The sequence below is a fragment of the Ambystoma mexicanum genome, chromosome 6p (assembly GCF_040938575.1).
Source record: "Ambystoma mexicanum isolate Mex_15411 chromosome 6p, UKY_AmexF1_1, whole genome shotgun sequence".
In the NCBI taxonomy this organism is placed as follows: Eukaryota; Metazoa; Chordata; class Amphibia; order Caudata; family Ambystomatidae; genus Ambystoma; species Ambystoma mexicanum.
The window spans coordinates 1,459,937,458-1,459,961,715 of NC_090935.1; the positions used below are offsets into that span (position 1 = coordinate 1,459,937,458).

Here is a 24,258-nt window from a genome sequence, read left to right on the forward strand (position 1 = left end):
TCCTGCACTGATCTCCCTGCAGTATCTGCCAGTTGCTTACTGTCTCGGCTTCAAGGTACTTTGTATAACCCACAAGAGTCATGGGCATACTGGACCTGTTTATCTAAGGCGAAAGAATTCTCTCAGATCTACTGCAAACATGGTTTTTCCAAGGAAGAAAAAAGATGGACAGCAGAACTCTTGATGTAGCCGGTATAGCTTGGTGTTATGACCTGGCCCTAGACTTCAAACTGAAAGAAAGTCACTTGCATGTTGAGGAAGGAAAGTAAATTATACATTTCATTAAAAAAGCCTTTGCATTGAACTTGGCTGCCTCTCCAGCACTGCCTTGCACACATGCAGGCTCTCAAGTAACTACTGATTGTAAATGCATGTATTTGTCCTTTGTACTTTTCAACCCTCCGCACTACAGCTTTATCTGTTCCAAAGGTCTGCAAAGGTTTTTTTTTTACTTATTCCATTCACCTTTGAGGTGCTACAAAGCCACTGTGTTCAGAGATGACAATGTACAAATCACAAATCATGTGACCACTCAAAACGAGATTGCTGGTGATAGATGCATGTTCATTTTTGCTTAGAACAATTGAGGCTAACCTACCACTACTTGTTTTGACTCAATTTCTGGAATTTATACCTACTAGTTTTCTGTGGTTAAAAATAAAAAAAGTAGAGGAAGTGAGGCCAGCAAGTGAAGTCTGCCAGAGTGTTCCGATGCAGACATGTGTTTCTGGAGTCTCACTTTGTGTGCAAAACATGCAGAAGTACCAGCAGGGGAGACGCTAAAATCCCCTTATTCGCACACAGCACAGCATGGTAGTGAGGTGGGCAAGTGCAGTCTGCGGTCGGTCACAGAGGTTTTTTAGACTCGCTTTATCACGTCCGCCCCGAGTGATTCCTGCTTTGGCTCCTCAAACACAGGTAAGCCTCATTTATAGAGGATTATCTTGTCTGGATGTTTAAACTATGTATGCACTGCACAGGAAAATTTCAGTTCATGCCACCCCGCCCCCCCCACCTCCTCCCCATTATGCCAATCCATTGTCGTAGCACATCTAACACCACCTCGCACCCATGAGTCCTACTTTGGCCAATGTTGCACTGGAGGGGTTTGACACAAACGAAAACTGTGCTTTAAAGTAAAAAACATTGTAAAGTCAGTTTGAAGCAAAATCACAAGGTTTATGTGCTCTTTTGGGGATTCCTCCATCAAAGAGTTCATCGAAATCAGACACGCTTCTACTGCAGATGCTCCTTCAGGAACAGACAAATCAAAATTCGATCTTCAGCTCAAATCCACTTGAAGACAGAAATCTTCCATCTCTTGCTCAACATACGGCAGCACTTACCTCTACGACTGACTCGGGATTGGCAGTTGGCCTCGAGACATGATTAAAGTTGTACTTTAGTTGTGTCTTTATTTCAGACTAATAACTAATTCTCTGGAAGCCTCCACTTAATCTTATATTCCCTCCCCAACGCCTCGCTTTCCTCCTCAAACTATTGACAACACGGCTTTTTTAGAGTTTTGGGGAATGGGGGGTCGCTCTTCTTTAATGGAGCTTAATTGTTTCTTAACTCTTTAGTTAAGTAACATAAAAATATCAATGCAGAGTTTACGGTGGAAAAAGCGGTTTAAAATGTAATTAACTCCAATGGTATTTTCCTGTAGGGCTTTTCTATGCTAAACTGGAGCCACTCCGGAATAATACAAACTCCATAAAGGTTCGTACCACTCCATCTCAAGAAGTAGCTATGTCCTCCATTGAAATGTACACTTCTACTTTCAAGATGACCTCGACAACCTAACGATCAAGGGGTAGGCACAGCCAACACTGTTGCCACAAACTTAGCTCCCGTGGACCTGGATCTTGCAAATATAAAATCGAATGCAGGGAAAAATAAAACACAAAAAGCTCTACTTCAGGAAATAACACAGAATCTTGAAAATGTCTTCATAAATTAAAAAGGTATCCCTGTTAGAAGCTTCCCAAGCAGATCCGGCAATCCAACAGCCACAATACACCAAAAGAAACCTAAATCCACGAAGCGTAAAAAAAAAGCTAGAAGACCTTCAAACCAAGAAGCAGGTTTTAATTCCAAATCTCTGCCTGCTCCCTCCTTGGATAAGGGATATATTGAACAGTTTCTAAATCCAATCATCGAACAACCTCCCCTGTAGTCCGAGGAGCTTCCTGTGTCTCTATTGTCCACCTACTCAGGGGAAATGGTCCTTAATCAAGAATGTAATTCCTAATTATTTTTTGCACTCTTTCATAACCAAACAAAAAAAGGAGTTGGCGCTTCCTTTCCCAACTATGGAACAAAAAAGAGCCTGATTATTTCTAATTATTAAGTAATTCCTAATTATTTTTTGCACTCTTTCATAACCAAACAAAAAAAGGAGTTGGCGCTTCCTTTCCCAACTATGGAACAAGAAAAATCCAGATTGTGGTCCTGATCTTGCCTGAGTGTATCACAGCTGAAATTTAAGGCAATCCCATTGATACTTATCGCTTGTGTCGAGAAAACCCATTTGGTTCAGATTCAAAGATAATTTTAAACCCCATTAACATCATTCATTGATTGTTTCGGGATATTCAGCGTTTGCACATGAATGCCTCTAAAGATATCAGCCAAGTTGAGTTCCCCTGAACGACTAGATATAAGGTAATTCTGCATTTATCATCTAATTTGGCTGAAGCTACTATCCTGAAGGAGGCTCCTGATCTTCTGTGAAAGGGATAGGACATATACACCTTCTCCGATCTCCACCTTGCTGTGAAGATAAATCAACTACCCTTAAAAGACAAGAGACCTTTGTCTACTCTGACAGATTGACCACCTCTCCACATCGACAAGAATTATGGAAACAAATGGATGGTTTTAGCACACAGAGGCCCTGCAATGATCCAACAGCGGGTCCTGGATGAGTGGTCTTCAATTGTTTCCTCACTTTACCAATCCGAGCAACATATTTTGCCAGCTACTCGAGTAGGCGAGGCTACTTTGATTTCTATATGGTCTTGGAATACCACAGGCCAGTCACACCTCTACAATGCTAACAAAAGCCTACACAACTTATGTTCCTTTATTCTAATAAATGCAGTTTATGAATAAGCTTGTTCAGTATTTGACTTATTTTTCTGCCCTTCTCTGAGCTGTTTGGAGGGTCATCCTTACCGGGTCATTCATTCTTCATCAGCAATCCATGATAAACTCTTAGAATCCATCTTGGAAGCTATCCCATTCAGCCCCCCCTTTTTAAAAAAAGGAATAGGGAGGACCCACAAAATTACAAGCAAATATCACTCTTAAGTCGCCTGGTAAAATCTTTGTGTCCCTAATTTAAAGACAGTTTGAGGATTGGTTGGTCTGGTCAAATTCTAGAGATCCTAAGCAAGTAAGTTTTCGAAAGGGCATGGGTCCTTACACAAAAGCTTTGATGAAGGTAATAGACAAATTGTGGGTTAAACTGAACATCGCAGGATGTCCGTCCTTCGTCATTGAATAAAATAATAAAATATATCTATTCTGACCGTCATATGAGAATCCCCCTAGATGCTAAAGGCTCCATGTCCAGTGCCTATTTTCCGTGGCCTTAGTCATGGCTCTACCCTGGCTCCAGCCCTATTCAGCTTCTACATTTCTTATTTTGGCAATTTCCTTCCCAAACTTCTGCATCAATTAGTTAGCATATGCTGACGGTAAGGTCCTAATGGATCATATACATGCGGGCCTGCTGACTTAATTTCTTGCAGGATCTTGATTTAGCCATGAATCCTTCGAATATGAACATTTTGTCTTTTGATCACCCAAAAAAGAAAAAAATCCCTTAGTTTAATTGGCATGCTAATAATTGTAAACTGGAATTAGTCCAGCTGGAAGTATTTGGGTGTTATAATTCAACCCCCTTATCTAGCGGGGGATCTCATCTAGTGGGGGATCTTGAAAGATCTTCAGCCCACCTTAATCTCATACTCCTCGCAAATTGAAAGAAAATAGACCAAAGAGGTACAAGAACATCTAAATAAGCCCTTTGTTAAAATTATAGAAGGGCAAAATAATACTCTGCCTAATTTTACAATTTTTCAGACCTCGTACGTAAACAGATCGGTCCAAAATAGTGGGCAAAATATGGAAAAGTGCTTCAAATATTGAGACTCCAACTGAACCTGCACACTCTACAAGAACTTGTTGACTGGCAATCCTTGTTATTAAATAAAATAAACTCCCCCACGTGCTCTATATATTTGGCAAACTCAATGAGGTTTTTTTTAAAATAAATCTAGCTCAATTCTAAAGCTGTGGGCTAATAAATGCATCAAAATTGTAGCCAAATTAGATATGGCGTCTGAACACTTAACCACGTGCCCAACAGCAGTTGAGCAAAAATGATGGGCTCAAGACTTGATTTCTACACTAGAGAGCAAGAAGTTAAACTTTTACATGAATATTACTTGTATGGAGAAACCATTGGATTGGATGCACCAATGTAATTCAATATGGCCACATAGAAACAGTCCAGTTGGCTTTCCCAAGCCATAATAAAACATGACTTTTCTGGCCGCTTAGAATTCCACACCCCATCCCCCACCTTCCCATGCAAGTACACTGATGATGTTAGCTTTCCCCTTTGTTTAAAATGCCACCCCATAGTAAGAAAACATGTCTTTGCTGGCTTCAGATATGCTCCCCCCATGTAACACTACTCATTTATATACCTCCCATTCATTCATACAGACACTCCCATATTTACTAGCATTTATTCACTCGCAGACTCGCCAAACCGCTTTTATTCATTCCCATATTCAACATTGTTCATTCAGTTGCACATCCAACAGACACCCCCCCTCACCAAGCCTGCATACACTGTCACGCATATATATACTGCTTGCAAACATGCATGCCTTCAGCAGTTCATTTTTAAAATGATTACAATGCTTAGCTGCTTGTCGCTCAGCTCCAGACTCCTGCTCACTCCATGCTGCTCGGGAAGGTCTGCCCTGATCATCCTTCGGGGAGTAAAGCAGAGGGAGGGGTCCTGGAGAGTGAGGCAGAGTGGAAGGACTGACCGCCCTAGGCCGAGTGCCGCCTAGGCTATTTCAGGGTGCGGTACCGGAGCCAGCATGGCCAGTGAGCCATATTAGGCTGGAGAAGAAAATGCCCCAGCCTTTCATGGTTCATTCGCCTTGCACAGCTGGGTTAGTTCAGCCACGGGGAAACACAGCCAACCTAGGAGTGCTCCTGCAGTGGTTTGCTGATCGCTTTACTAAATCCTACTTTTCCCCCGCTGAAGTTACTCAACTCCCCCCTGCAGCCCCTGTTAACAGCCATCTATGCACCTTACCTGTAACCTCCTGGGTGATTGCCTCCACCCCTCCCATGGAGAGTGCTCCGTGTCGACCTAGCTAGGACTGCCCTTTATAAAGCCTCTAGATACAAAAATGCCAGAGACACATGACTGCAGAATCGGACGGACCTTTTGAGAGTATGCTTGTCACTAGTAGGCTAGACACTAAACATTGTTTTAAAGCTCTTGTAATTGTATCACATAGGAATCACTGCCATATTAAGATCCAGGTGGGGCAGACATCCTGCTGCCAGATTGCAAGCCAATTAACCTTTACAATACACTGTTGTGCTTGCGTAAATTAGCTTTGCTGTGGTGAATTGCAAATGAATCATACTTTCTTTTGGCTATACCCATAAAAGTTCACATACAATTAAAAAAAAAAACATACAATAGATTACCAGAAAGGCTGCCATGATTTCATCTCAATACTTAAACCCATATTTTTGCAGTTACTTTGTGGATTGAAACTCGTTCGTCTTTCCCACTTCTCTTACTTGCTTGGTTCTTGAGTAAAACATGCTAGGCCAAACACATGCCAATATCAAATACGGGAACATCCATAAATATAAATAAAAAGACTGGATTGTGTGTGCTACAGAAAAATATTATTTGAGGGTTTCATATAAAATAGTTTTTCTTTGCATATAATTGGCACAACAAAACAGTTGTGATTTGCAGATCTCACGGCCGACAATAACACCTCATATTAGTAACTACTGTGAGAAACCTAGGGGTATTCAGGTGGCCAGTGGAGAGCCGTTGCTTTTGGATCCCCAACCCTGGGGGTGGACGAGCGAGGGAGGATCACCTGGGTAAGGGAGTCTGGGGACATTTTCATGGGAATATCCTAGGCGAGACATGGTATCCCGCTTCTACCAGTTACCCACAATCGCAACCCCCCTCTACCTTCTTGGGGTATTTGCAAACACACATCTCCCCCTTCTCACTTTCACATAATACTGCAACGAAGGGGAGACAACTGAGAGTAGCAAAGATTACCTGTATAAAACACCTTACGAAACAGAAGACTAGCACCAACTACCCTCACGTTGACCCACTAATTGCATCTGGCAAGGGCAGGCAGACCCAATCTGGACCACCCACCTGCAGCTCATTAATATTACACAGGTTTATAAAGGGAGGCTGCTGAGGGAGAGAAGGAAGCTGCAGTTGGGAGAGCAGGAGGGAGGTTGCAAGGCTGAGACCGGCAGTGGATCCATCTTGAAATCCCAAACACCAGCAGCGAGGTGGGAAGGTTGTCTGGAGCGGAGATGCCGAGAGACTGGGAGTTAGGAGAATCCAGAGGATGACTGCGTGTAGACACGCTGGCCCGTGAGACGAAAAGGCTGCAGCGTGTCACAGGAGCCGTGCCTCTTATGTGTTCGAATCAGACAGCCAGGACCCGGCTTGCGAGTTCCGGACAATTGCTCATTCCCTTGTGGCCAGTGCCAACCACAAGGGGTGCGAGGGGCAGGTGGCGAGACCCTGACCTCATCCCCAAGGACGGAGCGGCTGACCCCCGCAATGCTGCCCGGTGAGTTTGATCAAAGAGCGAGAATGAGAGAGACTCGGGCGAGCGGGCGGGAAGCGGAGCGCATGCGGGAAGGCACCAAGTAAAGCAAGAAAGGGTCCGAGCATGACCGAGGGAGACCCACAGGTGGAAGTAAAGAAGGGGTCTGAGCCTGACCGAGGGAGACCCGCATTTGAAAGATACATTGAAAGTGAGAGAAAGTAAACACAAGAAACAAAGTAACCGAGTGACCCCGTGTGAATGAACATATCAGAAGTCTGAGAAATAAAAGCCAAGTCCCTGAAGTGAAGTGAATATGGAAAAGCAAACAAAGTGAGTAGTTTCTTACCTGCAACTCCCATTCTCCAGCATTGGTATCTTTCAAGGATTCACATGCTGTGAATATTTCCCCCGTCATCAGGCTGGGAAACCTCGGTAACTAACTTAGCATTTTCCTATGAAAAACTTTGACAATTCAGTGTCCTATCAACGTCCTTTTTGGGTGCTTTAGGCCCCACCAATAAGACGTGTGGTATAAATAGCCCTGCCCCCACGGCTTTCCTTCAGATTTTAACTTCCAAAGTAGAGGAAACCCAAACCCTGATTTGCCTGGAGGGGCGGCTGGTGGGTGCATGTGAATCCATGAGAGATACCAACGCTGGAGAAATTGAGTTACAGGCAAGAAACTACTCGCCTCTCCAGCATTGGATCTTTCATGGGTTCACATGCTGTGAATAGATTATATAGCAGTACAACCAATGTGTGGCGGTGTGACACAGGCAAACCAACAAACAGTATTAAATCACATACTTGAGACAAACCCAGCAAGTGATGTAGCAAACAGAAAACACCACAAAGCTGTGGGCCCTACCTTACTGAAACAGGCGTTGGAGGACCGCACGCCCCAACTGCATATTTTCAACATGTTGCTGCCCCAGACAGTAATGCCTGGTGAAGGTATGCAGCACCGCCCAGGAGGCTGCCTGGAAAATGTCCACCAGCGGTATCCCAGACCACAATGCAGCCGACGCCGTGGACCACGTAGAATGGGCCTTCAGAGCACCCCTCAAAGGCTTTCCAGCTTTTGTATGACAAAACGAAATTGTAGAGGCAATCCAGCGGGGAAAGTCCCCTTACTGGATGGTCCATACGCCACAAACAGCTGCTGAGACTTCCTGAAGTCCTGCATGCCATTCAGATAAAGCTTTAGGGCCCTCTTCACGTCCAGAGAATGCAGGGCCCGTTCCACTGGCAAGGGTAAAGCAATACAGGAAGGTTTGTGAAATGCCAACGGCACTTTCGGGATAAAGTGCGAGTTAGTGGCCAGGAGAACCTTGTCCCTCGTAAACTGTAGGTAAGGCAGGTCAATGACCAGTGTTTGTAACTCTGACACCCGCCTGGCTGAGGTAATCACCTCTAGAAATGCCACCTTCCATGAGAGGAAATTCAAAGCAGCCGTCAACATGGTTTCGAAAGGAGGTTTTATCAAAGCCAAAAGGACCACATTACGGCTCCATACCGGTGCAAACTTCTTCACTGGACGAAATGGCCGAAACAATCCCTTCATAAAATGTTTTACCAAACGGTCACTACATAGAGGAGCAGAATGGCGCTTTCTCTTGAACTGAGAAATCGCAGCCAAATGCACCTTAATGGATGACAATGCCAGGCCCCCTTCTGCCAGATGTAACAAGTACGGGAGAACCTGAGCCGGGGAAAACGTCCAAAGGCTCAACCTCTGGACGACCCTTACACCATTCACAGAATCTCCTCCATTTATGACCATACGAGACATTCGTAGAAGATGCCCTCGCTGCATCCAAGATCGGTCGACACTCTCTGGATATTCCTAAATGACCAAATTCAGAGTGGTCAGGAGCCACGCCGCCAGGCTGAGATATGCCGGATCGTGATGCCACACACTGCCATCATCCTAAGACAGGAGATCCGGATCTGCTCCCAACCGAACCGGCTCTTCCACCACCAGATGAAGGAGATCTGAAAACATCTGCCTGGGCCAGAATGTTGCCACCAGAATCACCCGGCACTGGTACTTCCGAATCCACTGGATGGTCCTCCAAACAAGCGGGAACGGGGGAAACGCATACACAAAGAGGCCAGTCCACGGGAACAAAAACACGTCCAATGACTCGGGATGAGACCCTCTGTTGGCAAACTCCAGACACTGCTTGTTTTCCCTTATAGCAAACAGATCCAAGGGAGGATGCCCCCATTGCTGGAAGATTCTGGACAACTGCTGCTCCTTCAGCCTCCACTCGTGCAGCTGACTGGCGTCCCTGCCAAGTGCATCCGCTTGAACATTCAGAACGCCGGCCAGGAGGCAAAGCAACAATGCCGATTCCTTGAGCTAGAGACCAATGCCACACGTCCTGCGCCTCCTTTGACAGGGCTCTGTAATGTGTGCCCCCCAGTTTCCTTAAATAGAACAACATGGTGGTATTGTCCGTTAAGACCCTCACCAATGAACTGCAAATGCGCAGAAGAAATGACTTCAGGGCCCAGTGCAATGCCTTCAACTCGAGCACATTGATATGCAACAGTCTCCACCCGAGACCACAGGCCCTGCACCTTTGACTTGTTGAGGTGTGCCCCCCACCCTACCTGGGAAGCATCTGCTACGATCGTAAACTGCAACTCCGGTTCCAGCAAAGGCATGCCCCTTACAAGATTGGTCGTGCATGTCCACCAGCGAAGGGCGTCCACCAAGCCTTCGTTGACCACCAATATGTCAGACCACACTCCGACTTTGCGACCATCTGTCCGCGAGGAACTCCTGCACCGGCCTCATGAACAGGCGGCAATTGGAAATAAGAGGGATACACAATGCCATGGCCCCCAACAGCGACATGTAGCCTCGGACCGAGACCACTGCGCCCCCTTCCACTCGCTTGCCTTGGCCCGCAACTTTTCCACACGCTCGTTGGAAGGCTTTACCAGATTTTTCTGGTTAAGAAACTGCGTCCCGAGAAACACCAACTCTCTGGATGGCGTCAAATATGATTTGTCGAAGTTGACGGCGAATCCCAGCCGTTGCAAAAGCTGCATGGTTGCCATGAGACTCTCGTGCCCTTTCCTGCGACGAAGCCCTCACCAACCAATCGTCCAAGTAGGGGTACACATGATGACCCTCCCTCCGGAGGAAGGCCGTCACCAGAGCCAGACACTTTGTGAACATCCTGGGGGACGACTTCAGGCCATACGGGTGGACCCGAAACTGATAGTGCTCGTCTCTGACCACAAAAGGTATGAACTTGCGGCGCTTACGCCTCATAGGCATGTGAAAATAGGCATCCTGCAGATCCAACGACGCCAGAAACTCGCCCGGCTGCACCGAACGGACATCTTGCAGGGTGAGCATCTTGAACTTAAGGCGTTGCGGACTCTTGTTCAACACCTGAAGATCTAGAATAGGCCTCCACTTTCCATTGAGTTTTTTTTACAACAAAGTACCGGGAGTAAACCCTCTGGACCTGTTCCGCAACCGGAACTGGTTCCATCGCCCCTTTCTTTAGCATGAGAATCACCTCCTGCCGCAGGATGGGGAGATGCGGCTACAGCACCGGTGGAATAGGCACCGGAGGACGCCGGAACTCAACGAGTGGCCAAGACACACTGTGTCCAGCACCCATTTATCCGATGTTATCTTCCGCCACTCGTCGACATAGATGGCAACCCTGCCCCCCAGCAGATTGTCCATATGGCAGTCATTGTTGAGCTTTTGTTTGCCGTCGCTGAGGACTGCAAACCTTTCTTTCGCTGAGCATGGAAGTCCCGGCCCTTCTGAGCTGACTGGACCGATCGCTGATAACCCTGAGATGAGTAGCTAGAGTGCCCATATCCTCAAACTCTGGCGGAAGCAAACTGGGCATTCCCAGAGGCTCCAAGAAAGGCTTGAAAGGAGCGAAAAGAGCAACCACTCTGCAAGGAACCAAATGAATTAGCGGTTTCCGTATCCTCTTTCATCCCTTTTAGGGCATCAATTTCCTCGCCCAACAAGTGTTCGCCCACGCAGGGCATGTTGATGACCTTATATTGGACCTCTGGGCGAAAGTCTGTGCACTTCAACCAGGCCTGTCATCGGAGCACCACCCCATTATTAATTTCTTTAAAATCTGACTCTGCCAGGTCCACAGCAATATTGTTGCTGTGGTTGGAGGCCTCCTTCCCCTCCCGAACCAACAGCATTGCTTCCTTTTGGTGTTGCTCCGGCAGATCTTCAAGAATCGGGGCCAGCTGATGTCATATTTCACGATCATATCTGGCCATAATAGCCAAGGAATTTGCAGCCTTCACAGTCGTAGCCTCTACCAGCAAGACCTTCTTGCCAAAAGGCGTCCTGCTTCCTGGCCTCACTGTCTGGAGGCATAACACATTTATGTTGGCTCCTGGCCTTACAACTGGCCGCCGCAAATACCACAGACGGGTGTGGGCTGCAACACCAGGCATCTAGGGGTAGACTCAGCAGCATTACATTTCTTTTCAAGGCAACCTTTCACCAACGAACGTGTGAAAACGAGTGGCACATCATGCGCAGGCCCTCCTACTACAAGTGGTTGAGAATCGGCACAGAGAAGACCGCCTTCCTCCGCTTGCCCATATGGTGGACGAGGAAGCAGTCTTTACGTTCCTCTTCAGGCGCCAGCACAAACTCCAGACACGCTTTCGACATCATGGCGTGGAACTTCCCAATATCATCCAGAGGCGATGGTTGTGCCGGACTATGGGGCTGCTCCACCTCCAGGTCCGTGTCCCAGACGTCCTCCCTCGTCGGCGACGACGCGGTAGACAATGTGTCCCGCGGAACACTCGGGGTCCAATTCAGGTAGCTCGCCTTCTTCAGGTTGAGACCCTGGACAGCCTAACGCCACCGGCAATGGCAACTGTGCCTGAGGAGACTTCCTAGGCGCCTCACCAGGCAACACCTCGATCACCGTCACCGCCGGACACAGAGGAGGCGGCAACCTTGCATCCAGTTGCCCCAAAAAAGACTGAAGCGTAGATAGCACTTTCAACGACAGCAAAGATTGCGGGTTAACCAATAAGTAAAGGGGCGCCCAGCCCCCACCCCACTCGACGAAGGCCTCACATTCTGCAGACCCAGAGCCGACGGGTCAAACACTGGCTCCTGTTCCTCCTCCATTCCCGAAGAAACTGCTGCAAAATGTTCTCAGGAAGGATGGACTCAAAAGGCGGCTGACTGCCATGCCCTAACCATCGACAACAACCCTTCGGATTCCAGTAGTCGCTCAAATAAGGACACTTTCTTCCCAAAAGTGTTTAACTTGCGGTTCTCATTATCCAGTGGAGTGGCACACGTGTGTTGGGTGCAAGTTTTCCTGCAAGCTGTCGCGGGCACTACAGACTCCAGTGTTGACTACGATGTTAAGCACTTTAGAGTGGATTCGGGAGCTTTGAATTTTTTTCAAGCAGACTGACTGCTGGCTCCGTAAGAGGGCATTTCATTGTACGAGACCCTCCTACCATACCTGATCTAGTATTGGGATTGTGAAAACCACCTTTCCCCATCTGGTCGAACAAGAAACAGTCCTTTTCTTCCGCCCGGGTGAGACCGAATTCCTAGCAGGCTTTAGCCATCATGGCATGGGATGCGCCTATGTCATCAGGGGAGATGGTTGGGCCGGACTAACCGGTGCATCCTGGTCTGTATCCCAAGTGTCTGCCCTCTTGGGAGGAGAGAGTGGAGAGGGTGTCCTGTGGGGCAATGTCCTGTTCTGAGTCATCCAGTTCCCCTTCCTCCTGATCCCTGCATCGAGGACTAAAAGCCCTAGGAGATGGGGAGGAGGTCTAGCTGGGGATGGTTTTCTGGGGCAAGACCCCTGGTTTTGTAAGGTATCGGAAGTATCCTTCTGGCGAGGGGCAATCTGCAGGCTTTGTAACCCGGGACTGATGGAGCCTGAGGCATTGGGAGCCTGGCATCTAATTGCCCTAGGAGTGCTTGCAAAGTGGAGAGTACTTGCATAGAAAGCAATGACTGAGGATTTAAAAGAGGATATTGAGGTGGAACAGCTCTGAAGCGCATTGATGTGGATGGGAGGGGAGGTGATTACGCTGTTCACTGTAGGCCCAAAACAGATGGATCCAGAAGGGGCAGTTCTGAACCTTCTTCCTTGGGATCAGATTCAAAAACTGCCTGCTCGCCATAGGGAGGTGGCTCAGAGACAGATGTGATCTCATGTAGAAGGATTTCCTCTGGTAGTATGGTCGGAGACCTTTCTAAAAAAAGGTTCTGTAGGCGCAGCTGTGTGCCTTGATTTGCCCTTGGGAGACAGATCTCCTGTTGTCAATTCAGGCTGAGCTGGCCTCATATAGGAAGTTTGTGTCAGATTTTTTCTGTCGTCGACAAGGTTGTCGTCGACGCAGCAGGCGTCAACCGTGTGGTCGTCGACAGGACAGTGGTTAACAGGGTGGTCGTTGACAGGAGAGTCGATGACCGGTTGTCGTCGGGAGATGAATCGTAGACGCTGTCTTCGTCACTTGTACCACCGTTGATGGAAAAGGTAACGGCTTGGATGACAATCTGGATTTGTGCTTCGTCGACTCATTCCCGGAAGAGGACTTCTAGGATGCCAATGAGGAGTGATGTTTGTCCCTGGATGAAGACATCTTCGCCGATGAGGACTTAGGCCTTGATTTGACTTTATCCGTCAACGAAGATTTGCGAGCCAAGTCTGTGGATATCTGCTGGTGCAAGCCCTTCTTCGGTTTTTCGGAGCGTGATGTAGAAATTTCACGAGAGGGGGGGAATTTTCAATCCCTCACTACTCGACAAAGGCCTTTTCGTGGAGGACGAAAGCTTGGCTTTTTCCTGACTGGAAGAAGGCCTAGGCTCACCTGTCTGCCGTTTCTTTGGCAGCGGTTTTTCTGATCTTGACCTTTGGCGCGATGGCGACCTCCTGTCTGAGGTAGTGGCAGCCCCGACTCTGCGTGAAGAGCCGACCTCCGAAGCCAGATAGGCTTCCTTGTTTAGCCAACAAATTAGGCGCCTGTTCCAGTCCATAAATATTTTTTGTGAGAACCCCTGACAGATATCGCAATTTTCGGCTGAATGATTAGGGTACAAACAGTACAGGCACTCCGAACGCCTGTCTCCCTCGTATACATTCTTGAGGCCCGCAGGTCTCACATGGCCTGAACAAAGATTTCTTCGGACCAGAGGATTCCATAATGGGACCGGAAAACACCTTTCCTTTACGAAAGACTGGAAACAGCAAAAGCTGAAGTGTAGAAAAAAAATCTCACAAAAACACGAATTCTCTCAGGAGAGAACGCGAGGTAATTTCAACGGTTTGGAAGATGGTTGAAATCTGAGCGGAAGCCGCAGGTGCGGGGCTATACACTAGGCATCCCATTGGTGCTGCCCAAAGCACCCATAACTATGTTGATGGGAGACTCAAGGTGTCAAAGTTTTTCCCATAGGAAAACTATATTAAAGTTACCAGAGTTTTCCCAGCCTGACGACAGGGAATATTCACAGCATGTTAATCCATGAAAGATCAATGCTGGAGAAGGAGAGTGTCAAAGCTTGTGACAGAGCTGGCTGTGAAGCAAGTCTCGGTCAGACAAAGTACATCCAAATCGAGGTCTTCCTGGAGACGGCAGATGTCAGAGGAGTGTTGGACAGCTGAGCAAGAGTGAAGAGTAACAATTTGGAGTAGGTTGCACCCTTTGAAGGACTTCTGTAGAGGGTTACAGGTCAGAGGTACGCCCTGAGGAAGTGTGGCAGGTGCCCGAGGATGGGCAGAGGAGGAAGGAGGAGAAGGAAAGGTAGCCAGAGAGGAGGAGGTAGGGGGAGAAGGCAAGGTAGCCAGAGCGGTGGAGGAAAGAGGCAACAGGATGGCCGGAGAAGCAACAGAGGCAGCCGTAGGGGTGACAGAGGATAGAGGTGGCAGATGAGCCAGAGAGGGGAAAGAAGGGACAGCAGGAGAAGAAAGGACATTGATAAGGCGCGGGAAGCATCTATCAAAGAGGAAAAGCTTGGCCTGAAGGCCTTGGAGCAAGAAGGTGCAGTTTAGATGGACATTAATGATGGTCTTGGAGGAGTGGAAGGGAGCCAGGAGGGTCTCCCACAGGGGGGCACCATTAACGGGTGAAGAGGAAAATGGCGAGAGAACAGACTATGGGGGTCCATAGACCTGGTGAGGGAACGACTAAGAGGATATTGCAAGGATCTCTCTGGAGGAAGCATTGGTGTACGTATCAGCAATAGGGAGTCCTGGGTTGGAGACCAGGATTTCCCTTTTGAACTTCTTCCTGCCAGACTTACTGAGAAGGATAGTCGATTGAAAAGCAGTTAGAGAAGATAGGTGAGACAGAGAGCACCATAGAGGGTGCAGGTAAGAAGAGGGGGGCTAGGAGGAGGATGGGGGTAAGCGCCGGGAAGAAGGCAGGTCAGGGGGAAGGGCAACACAAGGGAGGGGGGGGACACGAAAGGAGGACCAAAGGACAGAACAGCCAGCGAATCAGATGCAATTCATAGACAAAAGTCAATCACCAAAAGCAGCCTAGGAGAAAGGATAAAAACAGCAGGGATGCAGACAGTACAAATTAAGCGAGAAACCTGGAGAAACAGACAAGAGCAGAACAATCACCAGAACCTAGAAGTAAAGAGTGCACATCGCAGGAATGCGGGCAATGTAAGGCAAAATGGTGGAGAACAATACTGTCTGCAATATTTTCTTCACTGCTAAGGTAGTGTGTGGCTTGAGGTAAAACTTACCTAAAGTCGTTGTGTCGCTCCTGTGTGGCTAGGGTGGTGATTCACACATTTGGGTGTTTGCCCAGGCCTAATGCTGGAACACATTCAGGAAGCCTTCTACAGACTCCCCAAACCCTTTTGCTAATTGTAAAGTCTGTTACCTACTTGTTGGAGACTAAATCCCCTGGAACTCCATTTCCTACAGTTGCCTGATCCTATTCTGCCTACTGCTGGCCACTCAACCACCAGTGTTCCCTTCTGCCTCTGGGAACACCAATGCCCTAGATTAGGTAAGGACTGCTAAAGCATAAGGCCTCTGTGGAGGAACTCTTACAATTGTGACTTACTTGCTAAATGTTGATGTTGTAAATGCATACCCCTGAAAAAGAATAAGCTGCAAGTGTTACAAAGTTATTACTTACTTTGGAAGTGCATACTGCCATTCTCAAAAGTAATTGCCAAGTTCTTGCTTACCTTTGAATAGTGTTTCACTATTCTAAAAAGTGATGTTGGTAGTATAACTATTATTCCTGAAAAAGAATTAGTATAATAGTTTGATAAATTGGGTTCTACTTACCTTGAACTGCATACTGCTAAGTCTCTTACATTATAGTTTACTTACCAGAGGTATTGTGTTTGTTTTTATGCTGTGTTTGTTGCTTTTAAAAGTACTTACATTTCTAAAGAATTCTCTTTGCCTGTGTATATATGAAACAAACAATTATTTGTACATATAGGAGTGTAGACGTTTTTGAACCATATGTATGTTACAAGTTCATTGTACCTTCTTACACTCCCTCCTAAAATAAGCCTGGCTGCTCTGTCATTGCTACCATTATCTTGAGTGGAACCGGCTTGTACTAAGAGTTGGAGTTCTGTATTGCTCAAGGGATAGTCTTATAAAGCTTTACTTGGGTGGACTTTAGAAAAACTGTCCTAACAGTTGGGAGGCCCCCTGAGCCAACGCTCAGTAATTCAGGGTTTTCTGTGTATGACTCGGACAGAAAAACAAAGAAACATCAAGACAGAAAATAAAACAGGTGGTTAGGGTAAAATTCTAAATCGCAACTATCTGTGCCAAATTACAATCTGAAAGCACGATCTACAATATATCATTATTTTAAATTAATAGTTTCATTTATAGTCCACCTGTCAGCAATGTCATTTATGCCATGTTCATCACTCAAGCGACATTTTAATTTCAATTGTTAGGGGTTCACTGAATTACAATAATTTTGTACCTCAGCAACTCATTGTTCACTTACCTTTTCAATGCTTTTCTTTTTTTGATAAAAGCAAACAGAATGCCTACTGCCACAATGGCCAGCAAGATGGCGAACACTGCACCAGTGATTTTACCAGCCACTGGTGTCCATGCTTCTTTCTCGCAAAGGAGCCCATGGTAGCCTGGCTCACACTTGCACTTCACTTCTCCATCCACAACAATGCATGTTCCTCTCGTGCTACAAGATTCAGATGTGCAAGGCCTGGACTCCATGTTACGACCAAAAATCTCATCTGGGGGCACATTACTTTTCTGGTCGTCCTTCGCTGCGGTACTCTTTGGGGCTGGAGAAGTAGGACTCGCGCTTGGTGATGCTCCAATCGTGTCAGGTACCCCCTCAGTGGGCAAATGTAGGACTAAGGTGGTTTGTCTTTCAGACAGTGCAGTCTTTGATTGTTTTGTTGCTTTAGGGATTAGCTTGCTGACATCTGGCAATTTACCTGTAAAAAGAAAGCGTTTTAAAAGTAACTGTATATTCATCTTGGTCATTGGGTTCATTTTATAAAGAAAAGCAGGACAGATGACAGCTCGTCTCCCTTCACATCTTGTGATCCTGTGTTTTGCTGTGCCCCACTGTTTCATACAGTCTCCCCCCACCCCCCTTTTACTTTAGTAATGAATTGGTTGTTACAAACTTCTGCATAAACCTTGATCACAGCGTCATATGAAAGTTAGGACCGAGTGTGCATTACGCTACTTCCTCAAAACAACAATGAGATGATGTGTGGAGAGGGTTTCGCTTTTGTTAGAAAAATTCACAATACAGAAATTCCATATTTAATATTTAGTGTGCCTGTTGCAACCTAACAGTTGGTGCCCATTTTCCATAGGATTTTTGTGCTGGAGTTGAGGGCATCTGTCCCTGCTGAACCAAGCCCTGGGTGCCACCCCTCTCAGTTTCCTGCTCCATTTCTACATGCAAGAATTGGCATGAGGGTGTTGCCCACAGACGGCTCATTAGCTGGTGACTCTCTCCATTCTACCTAAGGGAACTAATGGTGAGGTGGCTCTATGTATGGGAGTAGATGTGTAGGGAAGCGAGCCATACGACTCTGATAAACTTGAGCAACAGGAAGATAGTTTTGTGACCTGCGTCTGGTGGCATGTCCCCCTGCAGATTAGTGGGCGAGTTTGTGATAGATCCACCCACTCTTGGTACGGTCTGCTCTTCACGAACCCGTTTTCAATCTTTGCTCTAGCGATCTTGAGGAGACAGTTTTATCTTTTTGCATTCCTGGTCTTTTATAAATCGGTACTGTGAGAAACCGGAGGTGTTTCTCCCAAGTTATTCCTGGGGATCCTTTGTTCAGGTGGCCAGGGGAGGGCCATCGCTCTTGGATACAACCTTGGGGGTGGGCAAACAGATCACCTGGGCAGAGGGTCCTTGGAGACTGAGAGGAGCGCCCTTGGACGAGATGCAGTATCCCATTTTTTCCAAAGCACCCCTACCCGATATCCCAGCAGTCTTTATGGGATGTTTTCACCAAAATCCCAACCCCCACAGCACTTTTCCTTACGCAAAAGATGGAGAAAACAGGGGAACTCAAAATTTCCTCTAAAACCCAATACAAATTTTACCTCTCAACAACACTACAATTCCCATAATCCCATTTCCCTATCGAAATCCATAAGGACTGGGAAGAGGCAGATGGGAGTCATGAGAATTACCCATAGGAATCGATGGGCAGTCTCCATATTGTCCCGATAACGAGGCCAGGCAGAGTCAGGCAGGGAACTACTCACACCTGACTCCAATTAACTAGCTGGGAGTATAAAAGCAGCATCCAGGAACAGCATGGCGAGCGAGTCAGGGACGCTGGAAGGTACCGAAGAGCAGGAGAGCCCCCTAGTGAGCTGGAAAGACCATGGGAGACCACACACTGACCCTGCTACCAGAGAGGAGATTGTGGAGGAGGAAACTGTCCCTCCAGAACGCAAGACCAGGGGCAGCTGGGGTTGCTAGGTGGTACCAACAGTTAAACTTGTCCCCTGGCCAGGAGGGCGAACCCAGGTCTCAGAGGGACAGACCCTGACCTCCAAACATCCCCCTTTGGCTACTGCAGCTCCCAAAGACAAAGCCATTTTCAATGAGCAATGAAGTGGGAGCAAAATCAGCCCAACGCATTCTGGGACTAGAAGTCCCAAAACCTTTGTCAAAACTGTGACTTTTGGAAAAGGGGTCCGAGCCCCATAGAGGGAGAACCCTGAGGAACTCTCAGACGGTTCTGAGCCTGACAGAGGGAGACCCAGTGCTAGAGTAAGGCAGACCGCACAACGAGACAGCTATCCAGGCATGGCAGTTCAAGACAAGGAAAAAGGCGGTGAATATCCAGAGGCTGACAAGGAGAGACACGATCTTGCCCTTTTCCGACCTGCAAAACCTCTGAAGGAATTTTAAGACCGCAGACAATAGCTCCAGTGTATTGCAGCAGATGTCAACGGTACACGGAACGTGCCTACGCTAAGCAGGACCGAGGGAGGCGTCTGCTACCGTGGTACCGGGCTTCACTCCAGATATTCTGAAAAGACAAGTGGTACATCACACCGGTGAGTCAAGGGGAGAACTGATAAAAAAACCGAACTGTGTTGAAAGCCGAAAGGTAGCAACTTAAGGGAAGTTCAAAGAACTGTTAAAATAAAGGGGAGACCAGCTGCAGAGGGATCTGGCACCATGTGGGTGCTTACTCGGAGACTCTGGTCAATCCCATGTTTGCTGAAACTGCCAATACCAGAAGGCCTCGGAAAGGCCGCAAAGGAGGTCATACAGGGGTCTTGCAAAATCCTCTGTACCGTTGAAAGTCTTTGACCGGCAGGTGTTTGGGAAAGGCACGATTGATAAAATTGGCAACAGTGAACGCGGCACAAGGATGCAGACAAAAAGGGAGCGTAGCCTGAAGTCCCTATGAACAGTGGGTTGACAGAAGTGAACCTGACCGAGGGATGCCCGCAGTGAAGTGTTTAGCAAAAGTTGGCAAGAATTGCTTAAAAAGACATTAAGATTTGTGAAAACAGGAAAAGCCATAGTGAACCCGAAGGAGGTAGGCCGACGTTCTAGAGGGGTCTGAATCCAAAAGGAGAGAGCCAGGGGTGTAAAGTCAACACCCCCAAAATTCCATTTGGAAAGGAACTTTGTATTTATTTTGTTGAATACGATTCGTAAGGGGTTTACGCCCGGAAGAAGGGGACCCAGGGGTGAAGCCATCACCCAACATATATGTAAAACAGAATGGTTTGTTTGTTGAATACACCGGGCTGTCGAATGCAAGACTTTTGTTGAAAGACTTACTCAAGAAAGAACCCGATACTTGGAAAGGAACTGTCAGCTCATGCTGGGAAAGCTAGAGTGTGTGCTGTGCGCACAGGACTGCCACTGTATCCCATGCTCAAATTGTGGGGAAGGGAGACCCCTGGCTAAAGCCTATCCTGACATTATTTGAGAACACTTTTCTTTATTGAAAACCCCATCCTGCACATTTTCTATATTAGTTGTAAGGACTGGCAATACTTTTGTTTAGTATAGGCCCTTTTACTTTGACCAGACGCACCAAGGACTGCCTTATTTTTCATTTGATGGTCGAAGCTTGCTGAAAAGCATATGAATGCTCATGAACAAAGTAAAACACTTATGAAGAAAGTGAAAATCAAAGGAGGAGCAGTTCTGAATAATGTGAAAGTATGGTGGTGGAAAAAGTAAACATCACAGAGTGAGTTGTGGGGGAAATACGTTGCTGCGAAGCCAACAGACTTCCTATAAGCATCCGATTGTATGAGATACCAGTTGTGGAAAAGCCAAACTAATACCAAGAAGAATTTGAAATGAGTGCAAACCCAAAGATACCAAGGTGGGAGAAAACGCGTTATGGCAAAGCCAAGAGACTTGAGCGAATTGGATGTTGACAAATGATACAGGTTCGAAGAGAGAGAAAACCTGTTTTGGCAAGAAAGCCTGCCGAATACAGAAGAACAACATGCCAAAAGGTATCGGTTGTGTGACCTGTAATTGGTGGTCCGTGTGGACAGACATCTTTGCCCAGACTGAGAGACCCCTGCTTGGAAAGAGCCAAGGAAAGCCAAGATAAATAAGTTATAACAGATTGCTGAAGTGAATGAGAAAAAGAGCAATATGTGTGAACTGTTGAAAAGCCCAGATGATTACAGAGCAGAACTGGAACTATTTCTGAAAGCCATGGGATTTTGTACTGGTTATCGTTTGGAAGCTGAGAGAGCTAACTTCTTGGGGAAGGGAACCCCAAGACTGTGAATCACGTTGAATTCTTGGGGAAAGGGTCCTTGAGGCCCTTTTGAAACTGTTTTGAACTAGATTTGAACGGATTATACTTTTAAAACTGGCAGAGTTGAAAGTGAAGTACAAGACTGAATTGTGTTGTCCTCTTGGGGAAGGGAACCCCACGGCCTTTTTGAACTGGCTTTGAACTTGGGAAAGGGGAAGCTGGAAAGTAAGCCAGGAGATGGAAGAAGCTCTGAACCTACTTCATTTGCAACACTTTCTTTTGTTGATGCCATCCCTACACAGTGTTTATCTTTAGTTGTGCAGGCAATTATAGGTTTTGGCCACAGACAGACTTAGGTTGAACGTATTAACACAGACTATCCTTAGTTTTAGTTAGGGAAATTCCACCTTAGCATAGGGCAAGTTAGGCCTTACTCCATCCTGACATTTAATAAAATAAATCATTTTGGTTACAAAATTGAATGTTACCTGTGTCTTACTTCATGTCGTCTTCAAAGTGTCCAGTTGGACAAGGCTAGATTATGTTAAAAAGAAAGAAACGCAAACTGTACCTTTTTCCCTGCAATACCACTCTTGGCAGACAGGGACCATTTTTCAGCACTGATTGAGATTGTAATCAGTACACAGAACCAACGGATTCCCTTCCATCAACATGAGTCGCATGAAGAAGTGCACTTTATATTTTCATTAGGTTGCTCTAGCCTTTAGCTCCTATGTCTGCACATTGTGGGTGTTGAGGACTATGCGGGTGCTTCAAGGGGAATGCAGGGAAGTGGTGGGCATACAGCAGTCTTAGCTGCTCGGAACAGCACACTACCCCTGAATTCAACCAAATATTTCTAAAATAATACATCTCACAAAGCATGTGTTTCAGGCCCGCTGGTATAAGGATGCCACACGCTGTTGTGCTCTGGGTCAGAGGGAGGTGCTGGCAGTGAAGACATTCCATTATTTGGAATACGAAGTTGTCTTGGTCGCTGTTCTGAAAGCATGGTGTCGTAATGGCCTGCTCGCGCCTATCTGTGTGAGGTCATCGTGGGTCTTGGTGGAATGTTGGTGCCGAGTTGACGGTTGGCAGTTAATGATTGAGGTGACTGGAAGGGGTGTGGGGAGCGCGGTGTCTGGCGTCCTATCTGTCCCATTTGTCTTCCCATGGAAGTACTGAACTGAGGACAATAAAGCAGGAAGTGTTTACCTACAGGACAACGGCGTCCCTGCTTTAATTACCACACATGGCAGTGCCGGGGCTGCGATTGTGGTGTGATGGGGAGGGGGACTTTGGGTTGCAAAAAGCAGCAGCAATGAGTCCGTGATCAAAGAGGCCCACTAGCTACTACTTTGAAAATGAAATGTTGGGCAAACATATGGAATCATCATGTGTGAGTTCATAAAAGAAAAGGGCAGTTGCTAGGCGTTAACTAGTACATTTTCACAGACAACAGTAGGGGGCGCTTCGGGATAGTTAGTGGCTACAATGCTGTACATTAAGCACTTTACTCAGAAGATCACTTAAGATTATACAAACGAATAGCAATACTGGGTAGAGAGGCAGATTTGCAAAATATCAAATCGAGAGGGTAACTGGTTTGAAAGGATGTTCTAACTATTTTGGAGGCGGAGCTAACCTATGACAGGTATGGGGCTAAAGTGCTTAAGTTCAACCAGTTACTCTAGAATCATTTCACAGAGGTTTCGAAATGGACACGTTTACGTGTCTAGAGAAAGAACATTAAAGCCTAATCCTGTTACTATAGACACGGCGTCAGAAATCTTTGGCTCTCCAGATGTTTTGGACTACAACTACCATCAGCAGTTTAAAACATCTGGAGGGCCACAGGCTGCTGAATAGTGTTCCCACCCATAATAGCTTTAAATGTACAGTGTTTCATTATAATGGAGTCCTTATTAAGCTCTTTAATCTGACGAGCTCTAATTTGCACAAAGAATGACTATTGCATATATTAAAGTGCATAGTAAAATTAATGAAATGATTTGTCAGAAAAATGGAACCCACGGCTGCTCCATCTGCTCACTTCCTCGCCAACTGTTCTGACCTCTGCCCCACCAGTGGCAAAACTACAGACCGTGCTGCTTGTGGCTGTAATAGCTGCACCCAGTAACACGTCAGTGGCGTTGTGCGGATGAAAACTCTTCTAGCTAAGAAAAAGGGAGGCATATGCCCAAATGCTGCCGTCAAGTATTTTGAATAATTCTTTTGAGAGGTAAGATTACATGTATTCCCATTGAGTCTGCGATAGAGGTGTGGTAGGTTGGTAAAAATCTGCTGTTTCAAAGTGTTGAAGAGGTCTTTTTGTTGCACCAATACCCAACCGATATCTTGCTATTGCCATCTTCTGCTGCTTAACGCAAAATTGCTTACCACTGCCCCATAGAAACGCTGCTCTTTAACCACCAGTGCTCCAATTGCAGTCTGGGCCTACTTTTCCCAGGCCTTCCTTGAATTCGCCGACTGCTGTTTGCCAGCCTCTCTGCTACTTGCTCCCTCAACGTCACACTTGGTAATTTTCATCAGCACCGCGCACAGACTCGGATTGTTGCTTTCCACTTTGCTGGTGGACTTGGCAAGCACGACCCACGGGACAGGAAGGCTTCCCCGATTAACAAAAAGGACTCGGGACAAGCTTCCTACTTTAGCTTAGCCACAGTTGGACTGTCTTGGTAGCTTTCGTTAACTCTGGGCTATAATCGCCTACTATTCAGTTATCTCGAGTGCACCCGCCGGTGCTAGGATCCAGGCTAGTCAGCGGGGGACACCCACTGTAGGAGAGGACACACTGGCGCGGCATATAGCTACAGTGAGAACCCGGCCTGGATCAGCCGCTTAGCGCCAAAGAAACCTGTGTGAATATCAGCAGTAATGAACCAATGAGTGCAACGTGGCGCCGGCATTCAGGCCATTTCATACTATAAACGTGAACACACTTCTTGCCGATGAGCCAGATAACCCATTTCTATTTCACTCTGTTCCCTCTGTATGAATTTATTTTTTCCAGTCAGTGCTCAGAGTAATCGGGTGAGGGGTAGTGAGTATTTCATATATATATATGAATGCACATAGCAGAAGACTGCACAGAACACCAGCAAACCTATTGAGCACACT

At 46.7% G+C, this 24,258-nt stretch overlaps 1 protein-coding gene across 1 annotated transcript in view; it reads right to left on the reverse strand.

Annotated features, from left to right (window-relative positions):
- Positions 1–24,258, reverse strand: part of LOC138510848 (low-density lipoprotein receptor-related protein 4-like) — a 495,073-nt gene that overhangs the window by 68,371 nt on the left and 402,444 nt on the right. Inside the window, exon 11 of the mRNA XM_069626521.1 lies at positions 16,866–17,325. Coding sequence (XP_069482622.1) covers positions 16,866–17,325 — 460 coding nt within the window. The remainder of the gene's footprint in view (positions 1–16,865; positions 17,326–24,258) is intronic.